Raw genomic sequence first — 25,827 nt, forward strand, 5'->3', positions numbered from 1 at the left:
AGAGCAAAACACTTGAAATAGCTTATCTATTTACTACTGTGAAGTAGTTCCAATTAAATGAGAGATGGGACGAATAGTATCCTTGTTGTATCAAATCAAACTTTATTTGTCACATGTGCCGAATACAACAGGTGTAGTAGACCTTACAGTGAAATGCTTACTTACAAGCCCTTAACCAACACTGCAACCAACACTGTTTTAAGAAAACATACATAAGAAAATATTTACTAAATAAAGTAAAAAATAAAAAATTACAAAATAGAATAACAATGATGAAGCTAAACTCAGAAAAAAAAGAAACGTCCTTTCACTGTCAACTGCGTTTATTTTCAGCAAACCTGTGTAAATATTTATATAAACATAACAAGATTCAAGAACTGAGACATAAACTGAACAAGTTCCACAGACATATGACTAACATAAATGGAATAATGTGTCCCTGAACAAAGGGGGGATCAAAATCAAAAGTAACAGTCAGTATTGGGTGTGGCCACCGGCTGCATTATGTACTGCAGTGCATCTCCTCCTCATGGACTGCACCAGATTTGCCAGTTCTTGCTGTGAAATGTTACCACACTCTTCCACCAAGGCACCTGCAAGTTTCCAGACATTTCTGGGGGAATGGCCCTAGCCCTCACCCTCTGATCCAACAGGTCCCAGATGTGCTCAATGGGATTGAGATCTGGGCTCTTTGCTGACAATGGCTGAACACTGATATTCCTGATGGTATTGTCATGCTGGAGGGTCATGTTAGGATGAGCCTGCAGGAAGGGTACCACATGAGGAAGGAGGATGTCTTCCCTGTAACGCACAGCATTGAGATTGCTTGCAATGACAACAAGCTCAGTCCAATGATGCGGTGACACACCGCCCCAGACCATGACGGACCCTCCACCTCCAAATCGATCCTGCTCCAGAGTACAGGCCTCGCTATAACGCTCATTCCTTCGACGATAAACGCGAATCCGACCATCACCCCTGGTGAGACAAAACCGTGGCTAGTCAGGGAAGAGCACTTTTTGCCAGTCCTGTCTGGTCCAGCGACGGTAGGTTTGTGCCCATAGGCGACGTTGTTGCCGGTGATGTCTGGTGAGGACCTGCCTTACAACAGGCCTGCAAGCCCTCAGTCCAGCCTCTCTCAGCCTATTGTGGACAGTCTGAGCACTGATGGAGGGATTGTGCGTTCCTGGTGTACCTCGGGCAGTTGTTGTTGCCATCCTGTACCTGTCCCGCAGGTGTGATGTTCGGATGTACCGATCCTGTAGATCCTGCAGGTATTGTTACACGTGGTCTGCCACTGCGAGGACAATCGGCTGTCCATCCAGTCTCCCTGTAACGCTGTCTTAGGCGTCTCACAGTACGGACATTGCAATTTATTGCCCTGGCCACATCTGCAGTCCTCATGCCTCCTTGCAGCATGCCTAAGGCTCGTTCACTTTCTCATGTCAAGTTCCGTTTTTTTATAAATGCCAACTTTTGCGTGAAAACTGACGCACGCAAGTTTTGGGGTATATTTTGTACGTACGCAAAGTTTATAAATGAGGCCCCTGACACATTCCCTCCCAACTCACAGCTCTGACCTTTCTTCCATACACGCTAACACTCTGCCCCCTCTCTGGCTCTCTCCCATGCTTATTGCAAAATGCTGTCAATAACTGTCCTGTTTGTTCCCAGAGACTTCTTGGCTCCTGAAATAGCGTTCCGCCCCATCCCCCCCGTGGTCTCATCAGCTGCCATCTGCCAGGAGCATGAACCCAGATCCCTGAGCTACTGGAGTGGTGTGTGTGTGTGTGTTTGCATGGTGACTGAGCCACCCTGCCCCTGGGCTCAGTCAGAGGTGTGTGTCCCAAATGGCACCCTATTCCCAAAAAGTGAGCTACTTTTGAACAGGGCCCATAGAGCTCTGGTCCAAAGTAGTGCACTATATACAGTGGGCTCCAAAATTACTGGCACCCCTGACTGGCAATGCACAAACAATACTTTAAAAAATATAAACAATATAATTATAGAGATAAACTCAAAATACCAACATGTGAGAAATACTGTACTTTACTGTACTTTATATATTTTTTAATGGAACCAACCAAAATCAAACAATTATTTAATACAAAATACATTTCACCAAAATCAAGGTTTCATAATTATTGTCACTCCTCATTTAGTACTTAGTGCAACCATCTCTGGCAAGGATAACAGTCTTTTCCTGTAATATTTATTACTTTTCCTGTAATAATATATTATTCAGATCCTTTCAAGATCCTTCACATTTTTGGGTTTGCGCTTATCAACTGCCCTCTTCAACTCAGCCCACAGGTTTTCGATTGGATTGAAGTCCGGCGACTGAGATGGCCATGGCAGAACATTGATTTTGTTGACACAGAACCATTTCTGTGTGGATCTTCAGGTATGTTTGGGGTCATTGTCTTGTTGGAAAGTCCACCTACGGCCAAGTCCCAGCCTTCTGGCAGAAGCAACCTGATTGTCAGCCAAAATTGCCTGATACTTGGTGGAATTCATTATACCATCAATCTAAACCAGTGCCCCTGGACCTCTAGAATTAAAACAGCCCCAAAACATCACTGACCCAACACCATATTTCACAGTGGGTATGAGATGCCTCTCCTTGTAGGCATCTCTGTTACAACGCCAAACATTCCAATGCTGTATCTGACCAAAACGTTCAATTTTGGAGAGCACCTTCTTCTAGTCATAATTGAAATGACGTTCAGCAAACTCCAAGCGCTTGCGTCTGTGTCTTGGGGTCAGAAAGGGCTTTCTTCTGGCAACCCTTCCAAAGAGCCTATCTGATGGTGCTTTTTGAAACCTGGTGACCCCAAGACGCCACCAAGGCCTGCAATTCTTTCACAGTAATTCTTGGGGATTTTGTTGCTTCTCTCACCATCCTCCTCCCTATTCTGGGGGGGAAATGAATTTGCGTCCTCTACCCGTGAGGTTCTCAACTGTTCCATGTCTTTTGATTTTTTTAAATAATTACCCTGACAGTGCTCAGTGGTATATTCAACCGTTTGTGGATCTTCTTGTAGCCACTACCAGATTTATGAAGGTCTACAGCCATCGGTCTCTTTTGAACTGCCAGTTCTTTTGTTTTCTTCATGGTGTTGGATGACAGTGGGATATTGCATGCATGTTACCTCATTTGTATACACTAGTGAAACAGGAAGTGATGTAATGGCTCAATATAGTTCCTTAAGACTTAGATAAACTTAAATAAGTGGAATTTAATTCCTGGTTTAATTTTGGGAGATGTTTACAATTTACAATAATGTTGAAAGATGTTTACAATAATCTTTAAGAGTGACATTAATTGTGAAACCTTGATTTGAGAGGACGTAGATTTTTAATTTCATCAATAAATTATTTTGGTGGATTCCATTGAAACATCAATAAAGTACAGTATTTCTCACATGTTGGTATTTTGAGTTTCTCTCTGTAATTATATATTGTTTATATTTTTTTAAGTATTGTTTGTGCATTGCCAGTCAGGGGTGCCAGTCATTTTGGAACCCACTGTCGGGAATAGGGTGTCATTTGGGATGCAATCAGAGTGACATGCTTGTGTAAATTCCTTAGGGAGTCTGAAAGTCCATGTGCTGAGGGCGTGGGTGTCTCACTGACTGCTATATATACCCAACACAGGAGCGGGGGAGCAGCAGTCAATTGCAAGGCAAGCTTCCTCTGGACTGGAACACCCACCCAGCACATATAGACACCACCCCCTCTTTATAGAACTCCACTCCTCTGAGCACATATAGCCGCCCACCTCCACACACACACACACACACACACACACATACACCTGAATACTCACCAGCTTCTCCATCTCCTGCTCGCGGAGTCTCTCCTCTCTCTGCCAGCGGTGGTACTCCAGCAGCTCATCCTCGTTGTCGCTGATCTCTGAGATGCTGTTCTTGCGTTCCCGGGTCCGGGGCCGTACAGGCCCCTTGGGGTCCCTAGATGCTCCAGCTGGGTCCCTGGTGGCCCCAGCACTACCAGACTTCTTCCTCTGTCCCTGGGGGCTCGTGAGAGGAGAGGGCCCAGCTCCTGCCCCAGACCCAGACAGAGAGCCCAGGGCTGGGGTGATGGCGATACCTGGGCTGCCCTTCTGCTGCCTGCCTCCCCCGGAGGTGGGAGAGGGACTCCTGGCTCGCAGCCCCCTATCCTGGAGGGAGCCCTGTGCTGGAGAAGCCCCTCTACGAGACATGGAGGGGCTGGGAGGGGGTAGCTCCCGCAGGCTGGAGGGTCCAGAGGGCTCTGGGGTCCTACGTGTCTGCTGAGGGCTATCTGTGTGGGACTGGATCTGGAAGAGGTGCTGGGGGCTGGGAGGCCGAGAGCCTAAGCCGCCCACCCTCACTCTAGGGCTGGAAGGAGCCGTGGATGCCTGACATCCAGAGAACTTAGAGTTTAGTCTGGCGCTGGAGACTGGGATGTGGGATGGTCCATGTACTGCTCTGGGAGTCTCTGAACTGCCTACTGGGCTGTCCTGATCCACACCTCTACGGGAAGCAGTGGGGCTTGGCAAGGCCTCCGCTAGGGCCCTCCTCAGAGGCCTGGGGCTCTCCGGGACCCTCTGCACATCAGCAGATCCACTGTAGCCCCCAGGAGGGGTGGTCCATGGCTGGGTGAAAGGGGTTTGGGTAGTGAGGGTGTAGCTGGAGGAGCGGGCAGGCACTGGAGGAGTACCAGGCCCCGGGAAAGCATCACTACTGGCAGCCGACAGAGGAGAGGAGAGCGGGGAGAAGGGGCCGGGCGGGGAGGCGTTCTCATAGCTGGAGCCCATGGACATGGCCCCAGGGCTGGTGGGAGAGTAGAGCAGGTAACGTCCTCCCCCATTCAGCATGGGGGAGAGGGGGGACTGAGGGATGGGGTGGTGGGCCAGCTTCCCGGAGGACTGGGGGTCATCCATCACCAGAGAGTCCATGATGTCCTGGAGGTCCCTCTCTATGGTGCTGGTCAGGGGGACTGGGTGTGGGCCAGAGCCGGAACGGGTCCTCTCACGGGGGGCAGGCTGGTGGGTCCCATTCAGCACCGTGTGGGAGTCTATGGTAAGACAGGAAAAGGAACCAGTCAGTGTTTTAAAGGTATATACTGTATGTTTCTAATGTAGTCTACACACATCAACAATGACAGACAGACAGACAGAGACAGACAGAGACAGACAGAGACACAGACAGACAGACAGAGACACAGACAGAGACACAGACAGACAGAGACAGACAGAGACACAGACAGACAGAGACAGACAGAGACACAGACAGACAGAGACAGACAGAGACACAGACAGACAGAGACAGACAGACAGACAGACAGACAGACAGACAGACAGACAGACAGACAGAGACAGACAGAGACACACCCACAAGTATTTTATATCCTACTAAAACATCCAGTACTGTTTATAGGCTACTGTGACCACACCCTGTTTGTGTTGTAAGTTTTGTTTCTCAGCTGTGTGTGCTGTAATCCTATAGGGATCTGGGGCTGCTAAATTTAAACACTCTCTACTTCAATAACAGGCTCACTGGGCCCAGTGCAATCTCACTGGGCCCAGACAGGAAAGTGTGGTTCACACACACACACACACGACCGGGTGCGGCTCTCAGACCAGCTGCAGCACTAAGGTCAGAGGAGAATGGACTCTCATTTAGCACCACCCACAGCACAGGCCAAGAGACATCATCAGCACAGGCAGTGGGCCAGAATTAAGACACAGTAAAGGGTATAGAGGCTACAAAAAGGCCCCATAGTATAAGTAAGGCATAAACGCTGACATTCTGTACATTACCTTAGAAATAATGGACAACGCAGTGGGACGATTCGGATTGGAGTCCCTCCGCAGAGTTAATTATTTCCAAGGTAATGTACAGTGTGGAGGGATTTATCCCGCTTATACGATTGAAAGGTGGCGCCGACAGAGATGGTCGCCTTGCTTCAGGTCCTTAGGAAACTATGCAGTGATTGTTTTTTTATACGTTATTTCTTACATTGTTAGCCCAGGAAATCTCAAGTGTTATTATATACAGCCAGGAAGAACTATCGGATATAAAAGCAATGACAACTTACCATCATTACGACCAGGAATACGTCTTTCCTGAAGCGGATCCTTTGTTCGGACCTCCACCCTGGACGTGGGATCTAATCCCAGAGGCCGACCCAAAACAACTCGGTCACCGCAGGAGAGGCAGACGGAGCGGCTTACTGGTCAGACTCAGAAGAAGAGCACACCATCCACCGCTCCCGAGCATATTACTCACCAATGTCCAATCTCTAGATAACAATGCGGACGAAATTAGGGCACGAGTTGCTTTCCAGAGAGACATGGCTCACTCGGGATATGTTGTCAGAGTCGGTACAGGCACCTGGTTTCTTCATGTATCACGCCAACAGAAACAAACATCTCTCTGGTAAGAAGAAGGGAAGTGGGTGTATGCCTTATGATTAACGACTCATGGTGTAATCACAACAACATACAGGAACTTAAGTCCTTTTGTTCACCTGACCTAGAACTCCTTACAATCAATGCCGACCGCATTATCTTCCAAGAGAATTCTCTTCGATTATAGTCACAGCCGTGTATATCCCATCCCAAGCAGATACCTCGTCGGCCCTGAAAGAACTTCACTGGACTCTTTGTAAACTGGAAACCATACATCCTGAGGCTGCATTTATTGTAGCTGGGGATTTTAACAAAGCTAACCTGAGAACGAGACTTCCCCTGCCTTCGGCAAATCTGACCATGACTCCATTTTGTTCCTCCCAGCCTATAGACAGAAACTAAAACAGGAAACGCCCATGCTCAGGTCCGTCCAACGCTGGTCTGACCAATTGGATTCCACGCTTCAGGATTGCTTCGATCATGTGGACTGAGATATGTTCTGGATAGCCTCAGACACAAACATTGATGTATACGCTGACTCGGTGTCTGAGTTTATTAGCAAGTGCATCGGAGATGTCGTACCCACTGTGACTTCTAAAACATTTCCTAACCAGAAACCGTGTATTGATGGCAGCATTCACGCAAAACTGAAAGCGCAAACCACCGCTTTTAAACATGGCCGAATACAAACAGTGCAGCTATTCCTTCCGCACGGCAATCAAACAAGCAAAGCGTTAGCATAGAGACAAAGTAGAGTTGCAATTCAACGGCTCAAAGACGAGACGTATGTGGCAGGGTCTACAGTCAATCACGGATTACAAAAAGAAAACCAGCCCCGTCACAGACATCGACGTCTTGCTTCCAGACAAATTAAACAACTTCTTTGCTCGCTTGGAGGACAATACAGTGCCACTGCCCGCTACCAAAGCCTGTGGGCTCTCCTTCTCCGTGGCCAACGTGAGTAAAACATTTAAATGTGTCAACCCTCGCAAGGCTGCCGGCCCAGACGGCATTCCTAGCCGCGTCCTCAGAGCATAGAGCATGCGCAGACCAGCTGGCTGGTGTGTTTACGGACATATTCAATCAATCCCTATCCAAGTCTGTTGTTCCCACATGCTTCAAGATGGCCACCATTGTTCCTGTTCCCAAGAAAGCTAAGGTAACTGAACTAAATGACTACCGCCCCGTTGCACTCACTTCTGTCATCATGAAGTGCTTTGAGAGACTAGTCATGGAGCGTATCACCTCCACCCTACCTGATACCCTAGATGCACTCCAATTTGCTTACCCCCCCAATAGGTCCACTGACGATGCAATCGACATCACACTGCACACTGCCCTATCACATCTGGACAAGAGGAATACCTATGTAAGAATGCTGTTCATTGACCCTGGGTCTCGACCCCGCCCTGTGCAACTGGGTCCTGGACTTTGACGGGCCGCCCCAGGTGGTGAAGGTAGGAAACAACATCTCCACCCCACTGATCCTCAACACTGGGGCCCCACAAGGGTGCGTTCTCAGCCCTCTCCTGTACTCCCTGTTCACCCATGACTGCATGGCCATGCACGCTTCCAACAAAATCATTACATTTGCAGACGACACTACAGTGGCAGGCTTGATTACCAACAACAACGAGACGGCCTACAGGGAGCAGGTGAAGGTTCTCGGAGTGTGGTGTCAGGAAAATAACCTCTCACTCAACGTCAACAAAACAAAGGAGATGATCGTGGACTTCAGGAAACAGCACAGGTCAGTAGTGGAGAAGGTGGAAAGTTTTAAGTTCCTCTGTGTACACATCACGGACAAACTGAAATGGTCCACCCACACAGACAGTGTGGTGAAGAAGGCGCAACAGCGTCTCTTCAACCTCAGGAGGCTGAAGAAATGTGGCTTGTCACCTAAAACACTCACAAACTTTTACAGATGCACAATCGAGAGCATCCTGTCGAGCTGTATCACCGCCTGGTACGGCAACTGCAACGCCCACAACCGTAAGGCTCTCCAGAGGGTAGTGCAGTCTGCATAACGCATCACCTGGGGCAAACTACCTGCCCTCCAGGACACCTACAGCACCCGATGTCACAGGAAGCCGCCGAACGACTCACTCTCTTGTGATGATGGGCCTGGCACTATTTCCATCCTTTTGTTATTGTTGGTTGTTATTGCTGTTGCTACTGCTAACTACACAAACATAATTGTGTAGTTATTGAGGTTCGCCAGCCAGCTATTTTCGCCCTAACGTAACGCAACGTAGCCAACACGGCTAGCTAGCCAGCTTGCCACCGAATAGCAGCATTGTAGAAACGAGTGCATTACAACGTAACGACTTGATCAGTGTAGTGTTGGCTGACTACACAGTTGTCTTTGCTATCTTTGATTTGTATTTGTTCGATCTTAGCTAGCTACTTAGCTGGCTACATAGCCGTCTTTGTATCGGTGATAATTGTGTAGTTATCAAGGTTCGCTGAGGTTCGCTAGCCAGGTATTCTCGCCCTAACGTAACGTAACGTAGTAAACCCTGCTAGCTAGCCAGCTAGCCACCAATTAGCCGCACTGTAGAAACGATTACATTACAACGGAACGACTTGACTTGTGTAGTGTTAGCTAGCTACATAGTTTTCTCTGCTATCTTTGTATCTAAGATAATTGTGTAGCTTTGAGTAATTATCGGTTAGCTAGCCAGCTATTTTTTCGCCTGCCGCGCTGCCGTCCTCCTACCTAGCCAACGCTGCTAGCTAGCCAACTTCTACCGAATAGCAGCACTGTAGAAACTTACATTACAACGAACGACTTGATTAGCGTAGTGTTAGCTAGTTGTCTTTGCTGTCCTTGTATCCACGATAATTGTGTAGTTTAGAGAAATTTAGTGAAATTGTCGAGGTTACCTAGCCAGCTTCACTTTCAACAACGTAGCCACTGCTAGCCAGGCTACTTCACCAGCCAGCAGTACTATATCATTTTAGTCAATAAGATCTTGTATTTTATTTTTATTTTTTTGCAACGTAAGCTTAACTTTCTGAACATTCGAGACGTGTAGCCCACTTGTCATTCTAATCTCCTTTGCATTAGCGTAGCCTCTTCTGTAGCCTGTCAACCATGTGTCTGTCTATCCCTGTTCTCTCCTCTCTGCACAGACCATACAAACGCTTCACACCGCGTGGCCGCGCCCACCCTAACCTGGTGGTCCCAGCCCGCACGACCCACGTGGAGTTCCAGGTCTCCGGTAGCCTCTGGAACTGCCGATCTGCGGCCAACAAGGCAGAGCTCATCTCAGCCTATGCGTCCCTCCAGTCCCTCGACTTCCTGGCACTGACGGAAACATGGCTCACCACAGATAACACTGCTACTCCTACTGCTCTCTCTTCGTCTGCCCACGTGTTCTCGCACACCCCGAGACCTTCTGGTCAGCGGGGTGGTGGCACCGGGATCCTCATCTCTCCCAAGTGGTCATTCTCTCTTTCTCCCCTTACCCATCTGTCTATCGCCTCCTTTGAATTCCATGCTGTCACAGTTACCAGCCCTTTCAAGCTTAACATCCTTATCATTTATCGCCCTCCAGGTTCCCTTGGAGAGTTCATCAATGAGCTTGATGCCTTGATAAGCTCCTTTCCTGAGGACGGCTCACCTCTCACAGTTCTGGGTGACTTTAACCTCCCCATGTCTACCTTTGACTCATTCCTCTCTGCCTCCTTCTTTCCACTCCTCTCCTCTTTTGACCTCACCCTCTCACCTTCCCCCCCTACTCACAAGGCAGGCAATACGCTTGACCTCATCTTTACTAGATGCTGTTCTTCCACTAACCTCATTGCAACTCCCCTCCAAGTCTCCGACCACTACCTTGTATCCTTTTCCCTCTCGCTCTCATCCAACACTTCCCACACTGCCCCTACTCGGATGGTATCGCGCCGTCCCAACCTCCGCTCTCTCTCCCCCGCTACTCTCTCCTCTTCCATCCTATCATCTCTTCCCTCTGCCCAAACCTTCTCCAACCTATCTCCTGATTCTGCCTCCTCAACCCTCCTCTCCTCCCTTTCTGCATCCTTTGACTCTCTATGTCCCCTATCCTCCAGGCCGGCTCGGTCCTCCCCTCCCGCTCCGTGGCTCGACGACTCATTGCGAGCTCACAGAACAGGGCTCCGGGCAGCCGAGCGGAAATGGAGGAAAACTCGCCTCCCTGCGGACCTGGCATCCTTTCACTCCCTCCTCTCTACATTTTCCTCTTCTCTCTCTGCTGCTAAAGCCACTTTCTACCACTCTAAATTCCAAGCATCTGCCTCTAACCCTAGGAAGCTCTTTGCCACCTTCTCCTCCCTCCTGAATCCTCCTCCCCCTCCCCCCCCCCTCCTCCCTCTCTGCAGACGACTTCGTCAACCATTTTGAAAAGAAGGTCGACGACATCCGATCCTCGTTTGCTAAGTCAAACGACACCGCTGGTTCTGCTCACACTGCCCAACCCTGTGCTTTGACCTCTTTCTCCCCTCTCTCTCCAGATGAAATCTCGCGTCTTGTGACGGCCGGCCGCCCAACAACCTGCCCGCTTGACCCTATCCCCTCCTCTCTTCTCCAGACCATTTCCGGAGACCTTCTACCTTACCTCACCTCGCTCATCAACTCATCCCTGACCGCTGGCTACGTCCCTTCCGTCTTCAAGAGAGCGAGAGTTGCACCCCTTCTGAAAAAACCTACACTCGATCCCTCCGATGTCAACAACTACAGACCAGTATCCCTTCTTTCTTTTCTCTCCAAAACTCTTGAACGTGCCGTCCTTGGCCAGCTCTCCTGCTATCTCTCTCAGAATGACCTTCTTGATCCAAATCAGTCAGGTTTCAAGACTAGTCACTCAACTGAGACTGCTCTTCTCTGTATCACGGAGGCGCTCCGCACTGCTAAAGCTAACTCTCTCTCCTCTGCTCTCATCCTTCTAGACCTATCGGCTGCCTTCGATACTGTGAACCATCAGATCCTCCTCTCCACCCTCTCCGAGTTGGGCATCTCCGGCGCGGCCCACGCTTGGATTGCGTCCTACCTGACAGGTCGCTCCTACCAGGTGGCGTGGCGAGAATCTGTCTCCTCACCACGCGCTCTCACCACTGGTGTCCCCCAGGGCTCTGTTCTAGGCCCTCTCCTATTCTCGCTATACACCAAGTCACTTGGCTCTGTCATAACCTCACATGGTCTCTCCTATCATTGCTATGCAGACGACACACAATTAATCTTCTCCTTTCCCCCTTCTGATGACCAGGTGGCGAATCGCATCTCTGCATGTCTGGCAGACATATCAGTGTGGATGACGGATCACCACCTCAAGCTGAACCTCGGCAAGACGGAGCTGCTCTTCCTCCCGGGGAAGGACTGTCCGTTCCATGATCTCGCCATCACGGTTGACAACTCCATTGTGTCCTCCTCCCAGAGCGCTAAGAACCTTGGCGTGATCCTGGACAACACCCTGTCGTTCTCCACCAACATCAAGGCGGTGGCCCGTTCCTGTAGGTTCATGCTCTACAACATCCGCAGAGTACGACCCTGCCTCACACAGGAAGCGGCGCAGGTCCTAATCCAGGCACTTGTCATCTCCCGTCTGGATTACTGCAACTCGCTGTTGGCTGGGCTCCCTGCCTGTGCCATTAAACCCCTACAACTCATCCAGAACGCCGCAGCCCGTCTGGTGTTCAACCTTCCCAAGTTCTCTCACGTCACCCCGCTCCTCCGCTCTCTCCACTGGCTTCCAGTTGAAGCTCGCATCCGCTACAAGACCATGGTGCTTGCCTACGGAGCTGTGAGGGGAACGGCACCTCAGTACCTTCAGGCTCTGATCAGGCCCTACACCCAAACAAGGGCACTGCGTTCATCCACCTCTGGCCTGCTCGCCTCCCTACCACTGAGGAAGTACAGTTCCCGCTCAGCCCAGTCAAAACTGTTCGCTGCTCTGGCACCCCAATGGTGGAACAAACTCCCTCACGACGCCAGGACAGCGGAGTCAATCACCACCTTCCGGAGACACCTGAAACCCCACCTCTTCAAGGAATACCTAGGATAAAGCAATCCTTCTGCCCCCCCCCCCCCCCCCTTAAAATGATCTAGATGCTCTATTGTAAAGTGGCTGTTCCACTGGATGTCATAAGGTGAATGCACCAATTTGTAAGTCGCTCTGGATAAGAGCGTCTGCTAAATGACTTAAATGTAAATGTACTGCTTGCGGCGGGAGCACTCCGTTCTGCCACCTCTAGTCTCTTGGCCCCCCCAACCCTACAGAAGGGCAGCTCCCCTCAGCCCAGTCCAAGCTCTTCTCTGTCCTGGCATCCCAATGGTTGAACCAGCTTCCCCTAAAGCTAGGACAGCAGAGTCTTTTAACCGGTAGTATATATATATATATATCCCAAAAGGGCACTTGGCGAGTGGGAGGGCAAAGGGGCATGTGCTCAGTGTAACCGATGTGAAATGGCTAGCTAGTTAGCGGTGGTGCGCGCTAATAGCGTTTCAATCAGTGACGTCACTCGCTCTGAGACCTGAAGTAGTTGTCCCCTTGCTCTACAAGGGCCGCGGCTTTTGTGGCGCGATGGGTAACGATGCTTCGTGGGTAACTGTTGTTGATGTGTGCAGAGGGTCCCTGGTTTGAGCCCAGGTTGGGGCGAGGAGAGGGACGGAAGCTATACTGTTACATCAGCACCGGTAGACTCCTATCTAACGTGCATGACGCTGTGATATAAAGGCTAATACTCTACAGTCATTTCTTCTATTAGGAGATTGTCTTGTTGTCCATAAAATTACAACTTTGACCCCTACACAATGAAGGATACACCCACCCCCCACCACATATTATGTTATGTTTTGTCACACGTCGAGCCAAGAGAACTGACAGAGAGACAGTGTCATAACTAGGGTACAGACCTTAAGGGGCAGTCTTTCACAATAGGCTCAAAATGGTGCCATACGAGAGGGGGGGGGGGGGGGGGGGGGCGCCATCTATCTTCCTTCTTTCGTCTGTACCTTCAGTTATCTAGAAACCCTGACCTCCTCATTAATTACAATCAATTCATATCGGGTCAGTGTTTGAAGGTACAGTAGCTTGATGTATTGGTTTGTTCAGCTAGTGCATATTTCTGTAGTATCAACTGAATGTCTCCAGACAGGGTGGAACTGTACTGTCTACTACTCTCTGTTATTGATTACAATGAGTTTGAAACACTAAATCTGACATAAATTGCGGGTTTCCTATTGGGTCTATTATGGCTTGATGCTGATCTTTACCTGTATGAATCCTACAGTGTGGAGCTATGATGTCATGTCATGTGATGTGATGGTTAGATGCTGGTCTTTACCTGTGTGATGTCATTGCCTTGCAGCATGTTCTATCACAAACATACTCAACTGGCGGACTGCTATCCGGACCCAGAAACCATTTATTGATTTATTTAATTTTTGAGGGAACTCAGTCTGGTTTTCAACTTACCGCTGTTGAGAGATATAATAATAGAATGCCCCAAAGTGTCATTTTGAAATTTGGTAGCGCTAGTTTTCCTCTTGTTATGTCATTCACTGACAGACCTTAGAGAGTTATTTATAACCTGTCAGAAATGTCCAGTTGATCAACTACTAGGTCATGTTAGCTAGATTATTATTATACCTTTATTTCAACAAGGAACACAGACTGAGACCACGGTCTCTTTTACAGCTGGGCCCTGCGTTTACATGTTTACACATACAGTTTAGGTACAATGATAAAAAAAACTAAACAAGACAAACAAAACGATCAAAGATAATATAAAAAAAATACAGCAACAGATTTCATTTACACACAGGTTATTCTACTAACGGCACAAGAACTTGCATTACCCGAAACAGTTACAAGCAATAGAAAAATAAAAATGCTCCAATAAATATTTAAAATGAGCAACAGGGGGACAAGAGTCTCAAGTTTAAGTTTAGTCTGCAGGCTATTCCATAGGCAAGGAGCGTAACAGGAAAAGGCAGCCATACCCAACTCTGTGGAAATCGCATGGGCCTCAAGTGTAATCCATGTTGAGACCTGGTTTTAGGAATTCTAATTCTAATATTGATGAGTGGTGATAAATAAGAATGTAGTTTATTCAGAAGTGCTTTATAGACAAACACGAGAGCATGTTGTTCTCGTCTCACGGACAGCGAAGTCCAACCCACATTATGATATAAAACACAGTGGTGAGTTCTGTAGCTAGCACCCGTAATACACCTAAGTGCGCAATGATAAGTAGCATCCAGCGATTTAAGTGTTGATGCTGTAGCATGCATGTAAATAATATCCCCATAATCTATAACAGACATAAAAGTAGCTTGCACAATTTGTCTTCTATTTGTAGAGGACAAGCATGCCCTGTTTCTATAGAGGAAGCTTGATTTTTAGCCGTTTACAAAGTTCGTCAATATGCATTTTAAAAGACAGTTTATCATCCAACCATATCCCTAAGTATTTATATGCAGAGACCTGATTCATTCGAGAACCATCTAAGCTCGTAAGTGCAAGTGTATTTTCAACCAACTTTTGAAACTATTAAAAATCATAAAATGTGTTTTCTTTGCATTTAAAACAAGTTTCAGCTGTATAAAAGACCCTTGTAATATCTTAAAATCTGTCTCCAATAGTGATAATGCTAGGTCAGCCATTGAAGCGATAGAGTGCATGACAGTGTCATCAGCATATAAATGAATTTGACACTTTCTTATCTCATCACCGATATTGTTTATGTAGAGAGTGAACAGTAATGGGACCAAGTATAGAACCTTGTGGGACCCCTTTAACCAACTCCAATGGCTCTGACTGGATGCTGTCGACTCTAACAGCCTGACTTCTATCCTTTAGATAGTCATGAAACCAACGACAGGCAACCAGTCCCAGTCCTATTGACGACAGCTTACCCAAAAGTATCGCAAGGTCTACAGTGTCAAAAGCTTTAGATAAATCTATGAACAAGGCGGCACAGTACTTTCTATTATCTAGGGCATTAGTAATATAATTTACAACACGTACAGTGGCCGTAATAGTACTGTGTTTAGGTCTAAAGCCAGATTGATTACTAGAAAGAGTATTGTTAACAGTTAAAAAAGATTGTAGTTGCCTTTCACCAGTGACTCTAGAATTTTAGCCAAACAGGAGAGCTTAGAGATGGGCCGATAATGATCCAATTCACTACCATCACCTCCCTTGAGGAGTGGTAAAACAAAAGCTGTTTTCCAAGATTTAGGAATCATTCCTACAACAAATGTTTGATTAAAAATATGCGTCACTACACCAGCAATAATAGGTGCCACACACTTGAGTAAATATGGATCCAGATTGTCAGCGCCTAATGATTTCTTAGAATCTATAGCAGATAGTGCAGATAAGACCTCAGCTTCTGTGACTTTTTGAAAATTAAAAACCGGCTTACTGTTTTCCACATCAGCTAAAGGCCGAGGGGCTGAAACAATAGACCGGTCAGGATCATGTTGGCCATTTTTTCTTTTTAAAAGAAAACCAGCAGAAATAAAATGCTTATTAAAAACATCACAAATTTCAGTTCGGTCACTGATGACCCCAGATTCCGATGTAATTTGCTTCCGCAGGGAAGTCAAGAAGTTTCCTCGTTTAAGTGAGTTGACAGTTTTCCAGAATTTAGCGGGATCACCAGCAGACTGTCATAGCATCAAGAAAATACCTAGATTTTGCCTTTTTTATTCCTCCGGTCCATTTATTTCTCAATTGCCTAAAAAGCAGCCAAATGGCTGTTTCACCAGTTTTCCTCGCCAAGGCCCATGCTTGATTCTTTTGCAGAAAAATTTTCAAATCACAGGAGAACCAAGGATTAGTTTGATTTTTTACCCTAAGTCGCTTTAACGGGGCGTGTTTATCAGCCATGAAGTTAAAAATGTATGAAAAGAAAGAGAACGCTAAAACTGTGTCCATTATGCAGTTTACGGATAAAAGCTCTGAATAATAAAGGTCATGGATAAAGGCAGTGGTCATTGATGTCATTAGCAAATAAACCACTAGCTATATATTTGTGAGGTGTATTTGTTAAGATAAGGTCTATTAATGTAGATTTTTGGGGGTCTTTTGGATTAGGACGGGTAGGTATAGTTATTAGTTGAGTAAGATTTAGTTCGTTACAAATATCTTTTCATTGAAACGATGCTGGCATCAACCAGTCCAGATTGAGATCTTCGATAATCAATCATTCAGAGTTTACATAATTAGACATCAACTCAAACAATTTGCTTTAGTGCAGATACCGGAGCTGAGGGTGGGCGATAAACTCCCGCTAGCGTTAATAGTGCATTATGACCAAGGAACACATTTAGAACTAAGCATTCATACTGTTTCGGAACTAGAAGCACAAGCATTTCGCTACACTCGCATTAACATCTGCTAACCATGTGTATGTGAAAAATAAAATTTGATTTGATTTGTTTCGGAACAGAAGCTGAAATGGACACAGTGACATCTAGGTTGCATTTAACATATCCTCTACCTCCTCTACCCACTCTGTCTGCTCTGTAGATATTGTAACCAGCTAACAGAACATCTGAGTCTGGAACAGAGACACTTGTTAGATAGCTTGTTAGCTTAACTTACCGATCTAAATCTTGTAGTTATCATGGCCAGAATACGTGCCCAGGGGCCTCAACCCCAGGGGACCACCATTGATGTTGTTGAGTCACCCAGGTATCATATGAACACGCATAAGTCATTGCATAATGTGTAGAATTGCAGCAAATTAGCTTAGAAAACTGAACAAAACTGTTCTTTCCGCTCCATGGCAAAATGTGTAGAATTGCAGGAACTGAGCTTTAAAATGTCCAACGAGAGGGGTGTGAGCAGTTTGAACAGTTTGGGGTTGCATGGATTGCGAGACGTTTTTTGCTACTATGCCGATAAATGAAAACATCCATCCGGATCTTTGCCACCTACTAAATGTGTTTTACCGGACCTTTTCAAATAACAGTTGAGTACACCTGCTCGATCATTACCTGTGTGGTTCCTATAGTGTTGAGATGTGATGGTTACCTGTGTGGTGGGTCTTGTAGGGACTGGGCCCCTGGCTCCCCTCCAGGCAGCATGCTGTGTAGTGTAGTGTGACGGGAGTTGGTGTGGTGTGATGGTTACCTGTGTGATGGCTCTTGTAGGCGCTGGGCCCCTGGCTTCCTCCAGGCAGCATGCTCTTCATTCTGAGGGCCTCTTCTGGGTGGTTGAAGCGGAAAAAGGCTGACTGACCAAAACACAGCATGCACCCTGGAGGGACAAGAGAAGGAGTACTGTAGGAGATGGAAGGTTAGGCTTCCAAGACTGTCTTAACATGCATCCCAAAGGTGGTGGAACCATAGAATTAGAAATTGGAGTACTTATATAGGATTTCTATGGGTGAAATGGAAAATTTGCCACCTGTGAAACGCGTTTGCCAAAACGACAATGATCCGATCTATGCTTGCTTGCTAGGTATGTAAGCTTGATAGGGTCGCCCTACATAAAACATAGGCCGGACACCACAGTGGGTCAGGAGCACTCTGGAAATGAAGACTGCTGAAGGCAGATGAGAACATAAGATTGGGGAGAAAATAATCAATAATTTTACATGAAAACTTGAAGACAGTGAGAATTGAACAGTGGTGTTGTGAAAACAGCTAAAGCACCACATTGCGTCCCTTTGTTCACCTCTGCAGTCACTGGCCAGAGTGCCTGCTACGTTCCCTGTAACCACAAACAGGAGCCTATCCTATACCACCTCTATTACATGTACTGTAAACAAAGTAACACCATGTTCTTCAGGGCAGGAGGGCATATTTGCACTGGATAAAACCCACAGCACCCAACATCAGCTTGATTGATATTGTAGCTTGATTGATATTGTAGCTTGATTGATATTGTAGCTTGATTGATATTGTAGCTTGATTGATATTTAAAAGGCAAATGTTTCCGCAACCGCGGAGACCTAATTCACGGTAAACGCTGCATACAGTACGTCGGCTCAATCGAAAATGACTTTCACATTTCAACAACGCTGATCTTCAGCGCCACGGATTGAATCCAGTCCTTAGTCTACTACTTCTCCTGGCATTATACATCTGAGAGTCAAGCTAGTACTTCCAGGTGTGGTTCACATCCATCATGATAGATATAGAGCGCCAGCGCTGCATTCTGAAGCTTTCCACACACCTCACACACAAACCTATATCAAAACAGAATGATGACGCTTAGTCCTTGTTTCTATTCATACTCTCCTCGTCATCTCCGACTCCTTCATACACAGTCATTGTCTCTGACTCACACCACTCAGACCACTCAGACCTCGGGGCTGGCTGGTGGCATTGTAGTGGGTAAAGAGCTGATTAATCAATCTCAGCCAGGTGTGTTTCAGTGGAGGATAGACACCTCATGGTGAGTTATGACTTCTAAAAGGCCATTTAATTACGAAAATGTCCCTGGCTGTGTGAGCAGAACAATCAGTGAAAGAGAGAGTGAGAGTGAGAGTGAGAGTGAGAGTGAGAGAGAGAGAGAGAGAGAGAGAGAGAGAGAGAGAGAGAGAGAAACAGAGAGCGAGAGAGTCGTAAATCTGTAGACTGTCTATGAGGTAACATGTTAGGAGATGCTGTGTAGGACAAGTCTCAGCCAACACAAAATCACAGAGAGAGAAATGACATAATGTCCTGTAGACCTAAGGGACTGTGCGTTATTTATAATAAGTGGTACATGGAGAAAATTGTACCACTAAGAAATGAAAATGGATGACCCCCTCTAAGCAAAATATATTTCAGACCAGAGCCTTAGATATGCCGTTTGAGAAACTCTTCCTCGTCTCAAAAGCATTACATGCAACATAGCAATTTTGATGTTAATAGCCTATCATATTTAGGAAATTGTCTTATAAATATAACTTGACCATGTGCTTCTCCACTCATGCACTTCGTATAGCCTATGGCTCATTTGATTGAGACCACACTAAATTATTAGGCGCACACACACTTGATATTGCGCACCCAGCAAAGGATCAGAAATGAGGGGAGGCATCGAGATAGAGATATAATAAGCAATTAATTCAGAAACACTGAGGAATAAATACAATACTATAAAAAAAATACTAAACCCTTCCCGGACTGAAATTGAAAAAGTATAACTCTCCCACAAATTCATCTTAGTACTCCGTCCCGTAAATTCTGAAAGGTCCCTAATCAATGTATTGGTTGAATGGTTAGGATTCCCTGTTACACTGCTCTTAGATTTACAAATGAACTGAAAATAAAGACAAATAACTGAAAATACAATATGGCACAATAAATATCTGTTAGACAACATTTGGTTGGTCAGAGGACTCCGGTCAAAATGTTCCTTAGCGCCAGTGACAATCTACTTTATTGACACCACAACAGTGGAATGTGAACCACGTTCCACTCTAGGACAGGTGTGAAGGGAGGGAGCTAGGGTGACAGCACGTGGTGGTCCAGATCCAGGGTGAAAGGGTCAAGGGGAGATGTTTTAACGGTAACAAGAACAGCACATAAATTCTAGGAACAAGACAGATGAAAAGCAGGCAGAGAGAGAGAGATGAACAACAGGTGAGTAGCCTAAAGTATATTGTTAAATTTCACCCTTAAAATAGTTCACTCCCATGCACATGCACAGATAGAGTCTACCTCTGCAGAGCACATGTCCCTTTGCCTTCCCACTTGCCAAGTGCCTTTTTAGGTGGTGGTATACAGTATATATCCATTTTTTGTTATACAGTTCTTATGTTGTTTTTCTGAACCCACTGCCCGCTAGTTGTCGGTGTGTCGTCAAGTTGTGGTGAAATGGCAAAACGGCAGCACCCCCTGCAGAAGAGGTGTCAGAATTTGTGTTGATGCACCAAAAAAAAAAAATACAAAAATGTCCATTGCATTATTGATATAAATAATAATGGGATTGGGGTAGGGGAGAGATTTTCTTTTTTTTATCAAATCTTTATACTGTAAGCTGCAACCAATCATTGACAATGCACTACCGTGATGTTGAAGTTTTCCGGTTCATTCCTTCCTGTAGGCTAGCAGTTAGCATTTACAAGATCAAGGTCAATCAAAATATCTCAGAAATCATTTCAGATTTCTTCAATCCTGGTACTAGCCAACCAAAAAAAACTGCCATCACAGCAGCCCTAACAGATGAAATCCTTGGGTCTGCTGCATCTAGTACCTGCAGCAGTAAGCCACCAGTAACGTGACTGGCACCAAAACCATAGCCTCCATGGAGCAAGATGTTAACTCCACCAACTGCAACAGCTCCACGTTAGCCCGACCCCAGGCAGAGGAGCATGCTAGACCTACTGCATTCCGGCAGCCAAGGCTAAACTAGCTAATCAGCCATAACAGCTGAAGGATGACTACCTTCCCCAGGGAGGCAATTCGGAACAGAAAACTTCCCCTGTGCTTTTAAGACAGGTTGATTGGCAAAATGTCAGTGGCTGCATTATGTTTAGGAAGATGAATGACTGCTTTGCTTCACATGCATTAAAAAAAGTGAAGAAAAATGTTATCAATGAGGAAAATGTTTGAGCGGATTACAGTTTCAGATATGGCTGTTACAGAACAGTGCATTGCCAGGAACAAAGCTGTTGTTCCTTTCAGGGGTGACAAAACTCGTGACGGTGTGCTTCACAAGTTGATGACAGAACCCATTTACTATCTACCAAAGGAACAGGAATGGGTTCTCAGGAGAGACAACTGGATGTGGGACACGATACAGAATGAGATTATTCAACAACTGGCTCACGCCGTACAGACGGTGATTGTGTCTCGCGTATCAGTGACTCTTCTATGGCCTGACTGATGACGGCACCACTGACGTGTGCACTATGGAACCATCTCCAGTGCGTCAACCAGAACCTGGTGTCAAACTGAGTTTTGGGGGTTTTACAACGCCCCCGACTCTACGGCTGAAAATCTGTTCTTGTGTGTGAAAGGGCATCTTTTTGCGTTGTTAAACGTTCCCATGGAACGGCTCCAGGGATATTGCTTTGAAGGAGCAAGCATGTCAAACCGTTTTTCCAGGTGTGCAGACTCGACTGAAAGAGGCATGTCCAGGGTCCCTTTGAACCATCAGATCCTACCCCTCTCAGAGATGGGCATCTCTTACCAGGTGACGTGGCGAGGATCTGTGTCTTCACTACGTACTCTCACTACTGGTGTCCCCCAGGGCTCGGTTCTAGGCCCTCTCCTCTTCTCTCTACACACCAAGTCACTCGGCTCTGTCATATCTTTACATGGTCTCTCCTATCATTGCTATGCAGGTGACACTTAACTACTTTTCTCATTCCTCCCTTCTGACACCCAGGTGGTGACACACATCTCTGCGTGCCTGGCAGATATCTTAGATGTCTGCCAACCACATCAAATTCGACAAGACAGAGCTGCTCTTCCTCACAGGGAAGGCCTGCCCGCTCCAAGACCTCTCCATCATGGTTGACAACTCCACGGTGTCCCCCTCCCAGAGTGCAAAGAACCTTGGTGTCGACAACACCCTGTCGTTCTCTGCAAACATCAAAGCAGTTACTCGCTTCTGCAGGTTCATGCACTACAACATCCGTAGAGTACGGCCCTACCTGACAAAGGAAGCAGCGCAGGTCATAATGCAGGCACTTGTCACCCCCACTCATCTGGAATACTGAAACTCGCTATTGGCTGGGCTCCCCGCTTGTGCCATCAAACCCCTGCAACTTATCCAGAACGCTGCAGCCCGCCTGGTGTTCAACCTACCCAAGTTCTCTCATGTCATTCCGCTCCTCCGCACTGGCTTCCAGTCAAAGTTCGCATCCACTACAAGACCATGGTTCTTGCCTGTGGAGCAGCAAGAGGAACTGCCCCTCCCTACCTTCAAGCTACGCTCAAACCCTACACCCCATCCCGAGCACCCCGTTCTGCCACCTCTGGTCTATTGGCCAGTCCAAACTATTCTCTGTCCTGGCACCCCAATGGCCGGACCAGCTTCCCCTTGAAGCTAGGACAGCTGAGTCCCTGCCCATCTTCCAAAAACATCTGAAACTCTACCTCTTCAAAGAGTATTTTAAATAATTCCTGTCACTACAATACCAGCTCATAAACTGTTTGCAAACAGTGTCTGTGTAATAAAGCATTGGTATTTTTTCCATCAACAAAGCAATGACCGCACACCCCGACATATCCAATCTTGGTGCTCAGCGCACCTTATGAAAATGACTCTCACACAATTAGGAATCCGACAGACAATTTGAAAAATAATGAGTAACAGGCAATAGGGCAATTCCACCACTTTTCAACCCAATTTTAATTATCTCCAGCACAATACCAGTGTCTACATATGTGAAAACGGTGCATTTCTACGTTGCTTAGAAAAAATGTGTTCAAAAGTTAAAACATTTTAAAAACACTATGAGAATCACTGTTTTTATTACTTTTAATCCTACAATGTGATGTCACAGATAATCATTTTTTTAGGACCTTTCATATCTTTTTAACCACAGATCATATAAACGCGTCTTTTTCATATATGGAGATAATGAATATGAGGTAGAAAAGTGGCGGAATTGCGCTCTAACAATCAAATAGGTATATGCACTTACGTGTATCTGCAATTAATTTGATACATTCACTGGCATAATTGTCATTTAAAAGCAAGAGCTCCCTTTCCTTTGAAATGTAATTATAACGTGCATGTAGCGCGTGCGTCTGCAGCGTAAGAATAAATACAATTCCGTGCGCTCCTTGGCGTCCTGGTTCTTCAGCACAAAAAGCGCTGATGTCCAGCGTCCGATTAAAGTGAATTAGAAGACCCTTTAGGCTAAGCAGGCTTTAGTGATATGCTTCATCAATAGCATTTTGCTGGCCAATGATCCAAGTTCCAAAAATAACGCAGATAGAGGGCAACAACAACAATTGTAGAACTCAGCCACACTCTTCTACATACAGACTACTGGTCTTTCCCGTCGTTTCTTTATCCAACAACGCTGAATCCGGAGTACCAATGCCTTATTGTCGGTGTCGTCCTAAGAGCTGTCTGTTGGCTCCGTGTCCCACACACCGGCTGTCCAGTCCACAAATGATATTATTGTCAAACTGCCTGCCCAACCCTGTCTGCATTACGCCGGAGGGGGGCGTGGAGTTTAGTTTTATTATGCCACCATGTCCCAGTGACCTGCGAGTTTTACAAATGGAACGCATAACCCAGGGCAGGATTAGAGATTGGATTAGTTTTCTCTTGTAGTATAACCTGATTGTTCGTCTACAGTGCCTTACTCTTTCTCACCACTTCTCTCATCAATGCTGCAGCCCACCCAATTCCTAGCACTTTACATTACAACAAATAATTAAGTGTTAAGGCTATAACATGCTAATAGTGTTGGAAAAAGTAGACTAGAGTTAGGCCTATGTAGATATTTGGTGGTTAGATTACATTCAAAGATACATCCCTACTCCACTTAGCTATTTTATATGAAAATATATTCATGATTCATGAATAGCCAGCCCTTAAACGTTTCAGATTATAAAAAATCCAAGTCAAATTGGGGTCATTTTAACCGTTTACATGGCATCTCCTTTGGTTGGAATGAAAGTCCACACATTACATTACTGAAGAGAGTATATAGATTTTCTGTCTTACTCGTTTAGAGAAATCATAAGTTATATGCAGCACACCTAACTAAATCAATTGTGGAACTGCAGGACACAGAGAAAGAGAGCGAGAGAGAGAGAGAGAGAGGCAGAGAGAGATACAGAGAGAGAGGGAAAGAGAGAGATAATAGATGCAGAGAGAGAGGATAAAGATACAGAGAGAGAGGGAGAGAGAGATACAGAGAGAGAGGATAGAAATACAGAGAGAGAGGGAAAGAGGGAGATAATAGATGCAGAGAGAGGATAGAGATACAGAGAGAGAGGGAGAGAGAGATACAGAGCGAGAGGATAGAGATACAGAGAGGGAAAGAGAGAGATAATAGATGCAGAGAGAGAGGATAGAGATACAGAGAGAGAGGGAAAGAGAGAGAGGATAGAAATACAGAGAGAGGGAAAGAGAGAGATAATAGATGCAGAGAGAGAGGATAGAGATATAGAGAGAGAGGGAAAGAGAGAGAGGATAGAAATACAGAGAGAGAGGGAAAGAGAGAGATAATAGATGCAGAGAGAGAGGATAGAGATACAGAGAGAGAGGGAACGAGAGAGAGGATAGAAATACAGAGAGAGGGAAAGAGAGAGATAATAGATGCAGCGAGAGAGGATAGAGATACAGAGAGAGAGGGAAAGAGAGAGATACAGAGAGAGAGGATAGAGATACAGAGAGAGAGGGAAAGAGAGAGATACAGAGAGAGAGGATAGAAATACAGAGAGAGGGAAAGAGAGAGATACAGAGAGAGAGGATAGAAATACAGAGAGAGGATAGAGATACAGAGAGAGAGGGAAAGAGAGAGATACAGAGAGAGAGGATAGAAATACAGAGAGAGAGGGAAAGAGAGAGATAATAGATGCAGAGAGAGAGGATAGAGATACAGAGAGAGACCATCAAAGAATTCGTAAACAAATAAAAGGTTGATAAACTCCCATATCTATTGGGTGAAATACCACACTGTGCAATCACAGCAGGAAGATTTGTGACCTGTTGCCACAACAAAAGGGCAACCAGTGAAGAACAAACACCATTGTAAATACAACCTATATTTATGTGTATTTATTTTCCCTTTTGTATATAGGCATAATATGACATTTGAAATGTCTTTATTCTTTTGGAACTTTTGTGAGTGCAATGTTTACTGTACTGTATTGTTTATTTCACTTTTGTTTATTATCTATTTCACTGGCTTTGGCAATGTAAACATCTGTTTCCCATGCCAATAAAGTCCTTTAAATTGACATTGAAATGTAATTGAAAATTGAGAGAGAGAGAGGCTGACTGTGTGAAGCAATTATTACAGCCTGTTTAATCAAGTTTCTCTTCCATCTAGGTCAAGGTCATGCATGAGCCATAAAGCACGGGCGGTTCTCTATGTCTGCCTGTGTTTCTTATTAAAGGAAAGAAATCTAGCTAGGTATTCACTTAATGACAATGGTGATTTAGTGAAATGGAAACCTGGTTTCATTTTCAGATGACCAACTGAAGATATTAGGCTACAGACAGGCACAGATATACGAAGACACTATGTCATGAAATGTCAGATAATAATCAAAATCGCTCTTATAACATTGAAAAAAAGGGTGTTCTTAAACAGTTTAGTACCTTGTGAAAGGCGTACAGGCTTGGAGACGGGGAGACCATCCATGGAGCAATGGTTCCCACAGGGGTTGAGGGTGATACTGCCGGCCCTATTGTCGATATAGCAGTGTTGATCAGCGATGCCGGGACCCTGCAGAGGGATGTCTGTGTTCCCACTGCCCAGGGTCGTCCTCCCTGCAACAACACAGTGATGAGTTACACATACATGTCAACATG

At 45.9% G+C, this 25,827-nt stretch overlaps 1 protein-coding gene across 8 annotated transcripts in view; it reads right to left on the reverse strand.

The window, feature by feature from the left end:
* Window positions 1-25,827, reverse strand: part of phldb1a (pleckstrin homology-like domain, family B, member 1a) — a 71,278-nt gene that overhangs the window by 27,122 nt on the left and 18,329 nt on the right. For 7 of the 8 annotated variants that reach the window (XM_055942946.1, XM_055942948.1, XM_055942945.1 and 4 more), the window contains exons 4-6: window positions 25,615-25,785; window positions 17,515-17,640; window positions 3,830-5,058 (exon numbers count right to left, since the gene is read on the reverse strand). In XM_055942946.1, coding sequence (XP_055798921.1) covers window positions 3,830-5,058; window positions 17,515-17,640; window positions 25,615-25,785 — 1,526 coding nt within the window. Of the gene's footprint in view, window positions 1-3,829; window positions 5,059-17,514; window positions 17,641-22,972; window positions 23,464-25,614; window positions 25,786-25,827 lie in introns of those variants that run through there. The other variant, XM_055942950.1, reaches the window with a different exon arrangement.

Source organism: Salvelinus fontinalis, chromosome 13 (assembly GCF_029448725.1).
Source record: "Salvelinus fontinalis isolate EN_2023a chromosome 13, ASM2944872v1, whole genome shotgun sequence".
Lineage (NCBI taxonomy): Eukaryota > Metazoa > Chordata > Actinopteri > Salmoniformes > Salmonidae > Salvelinus > Salvelinus fontinalis.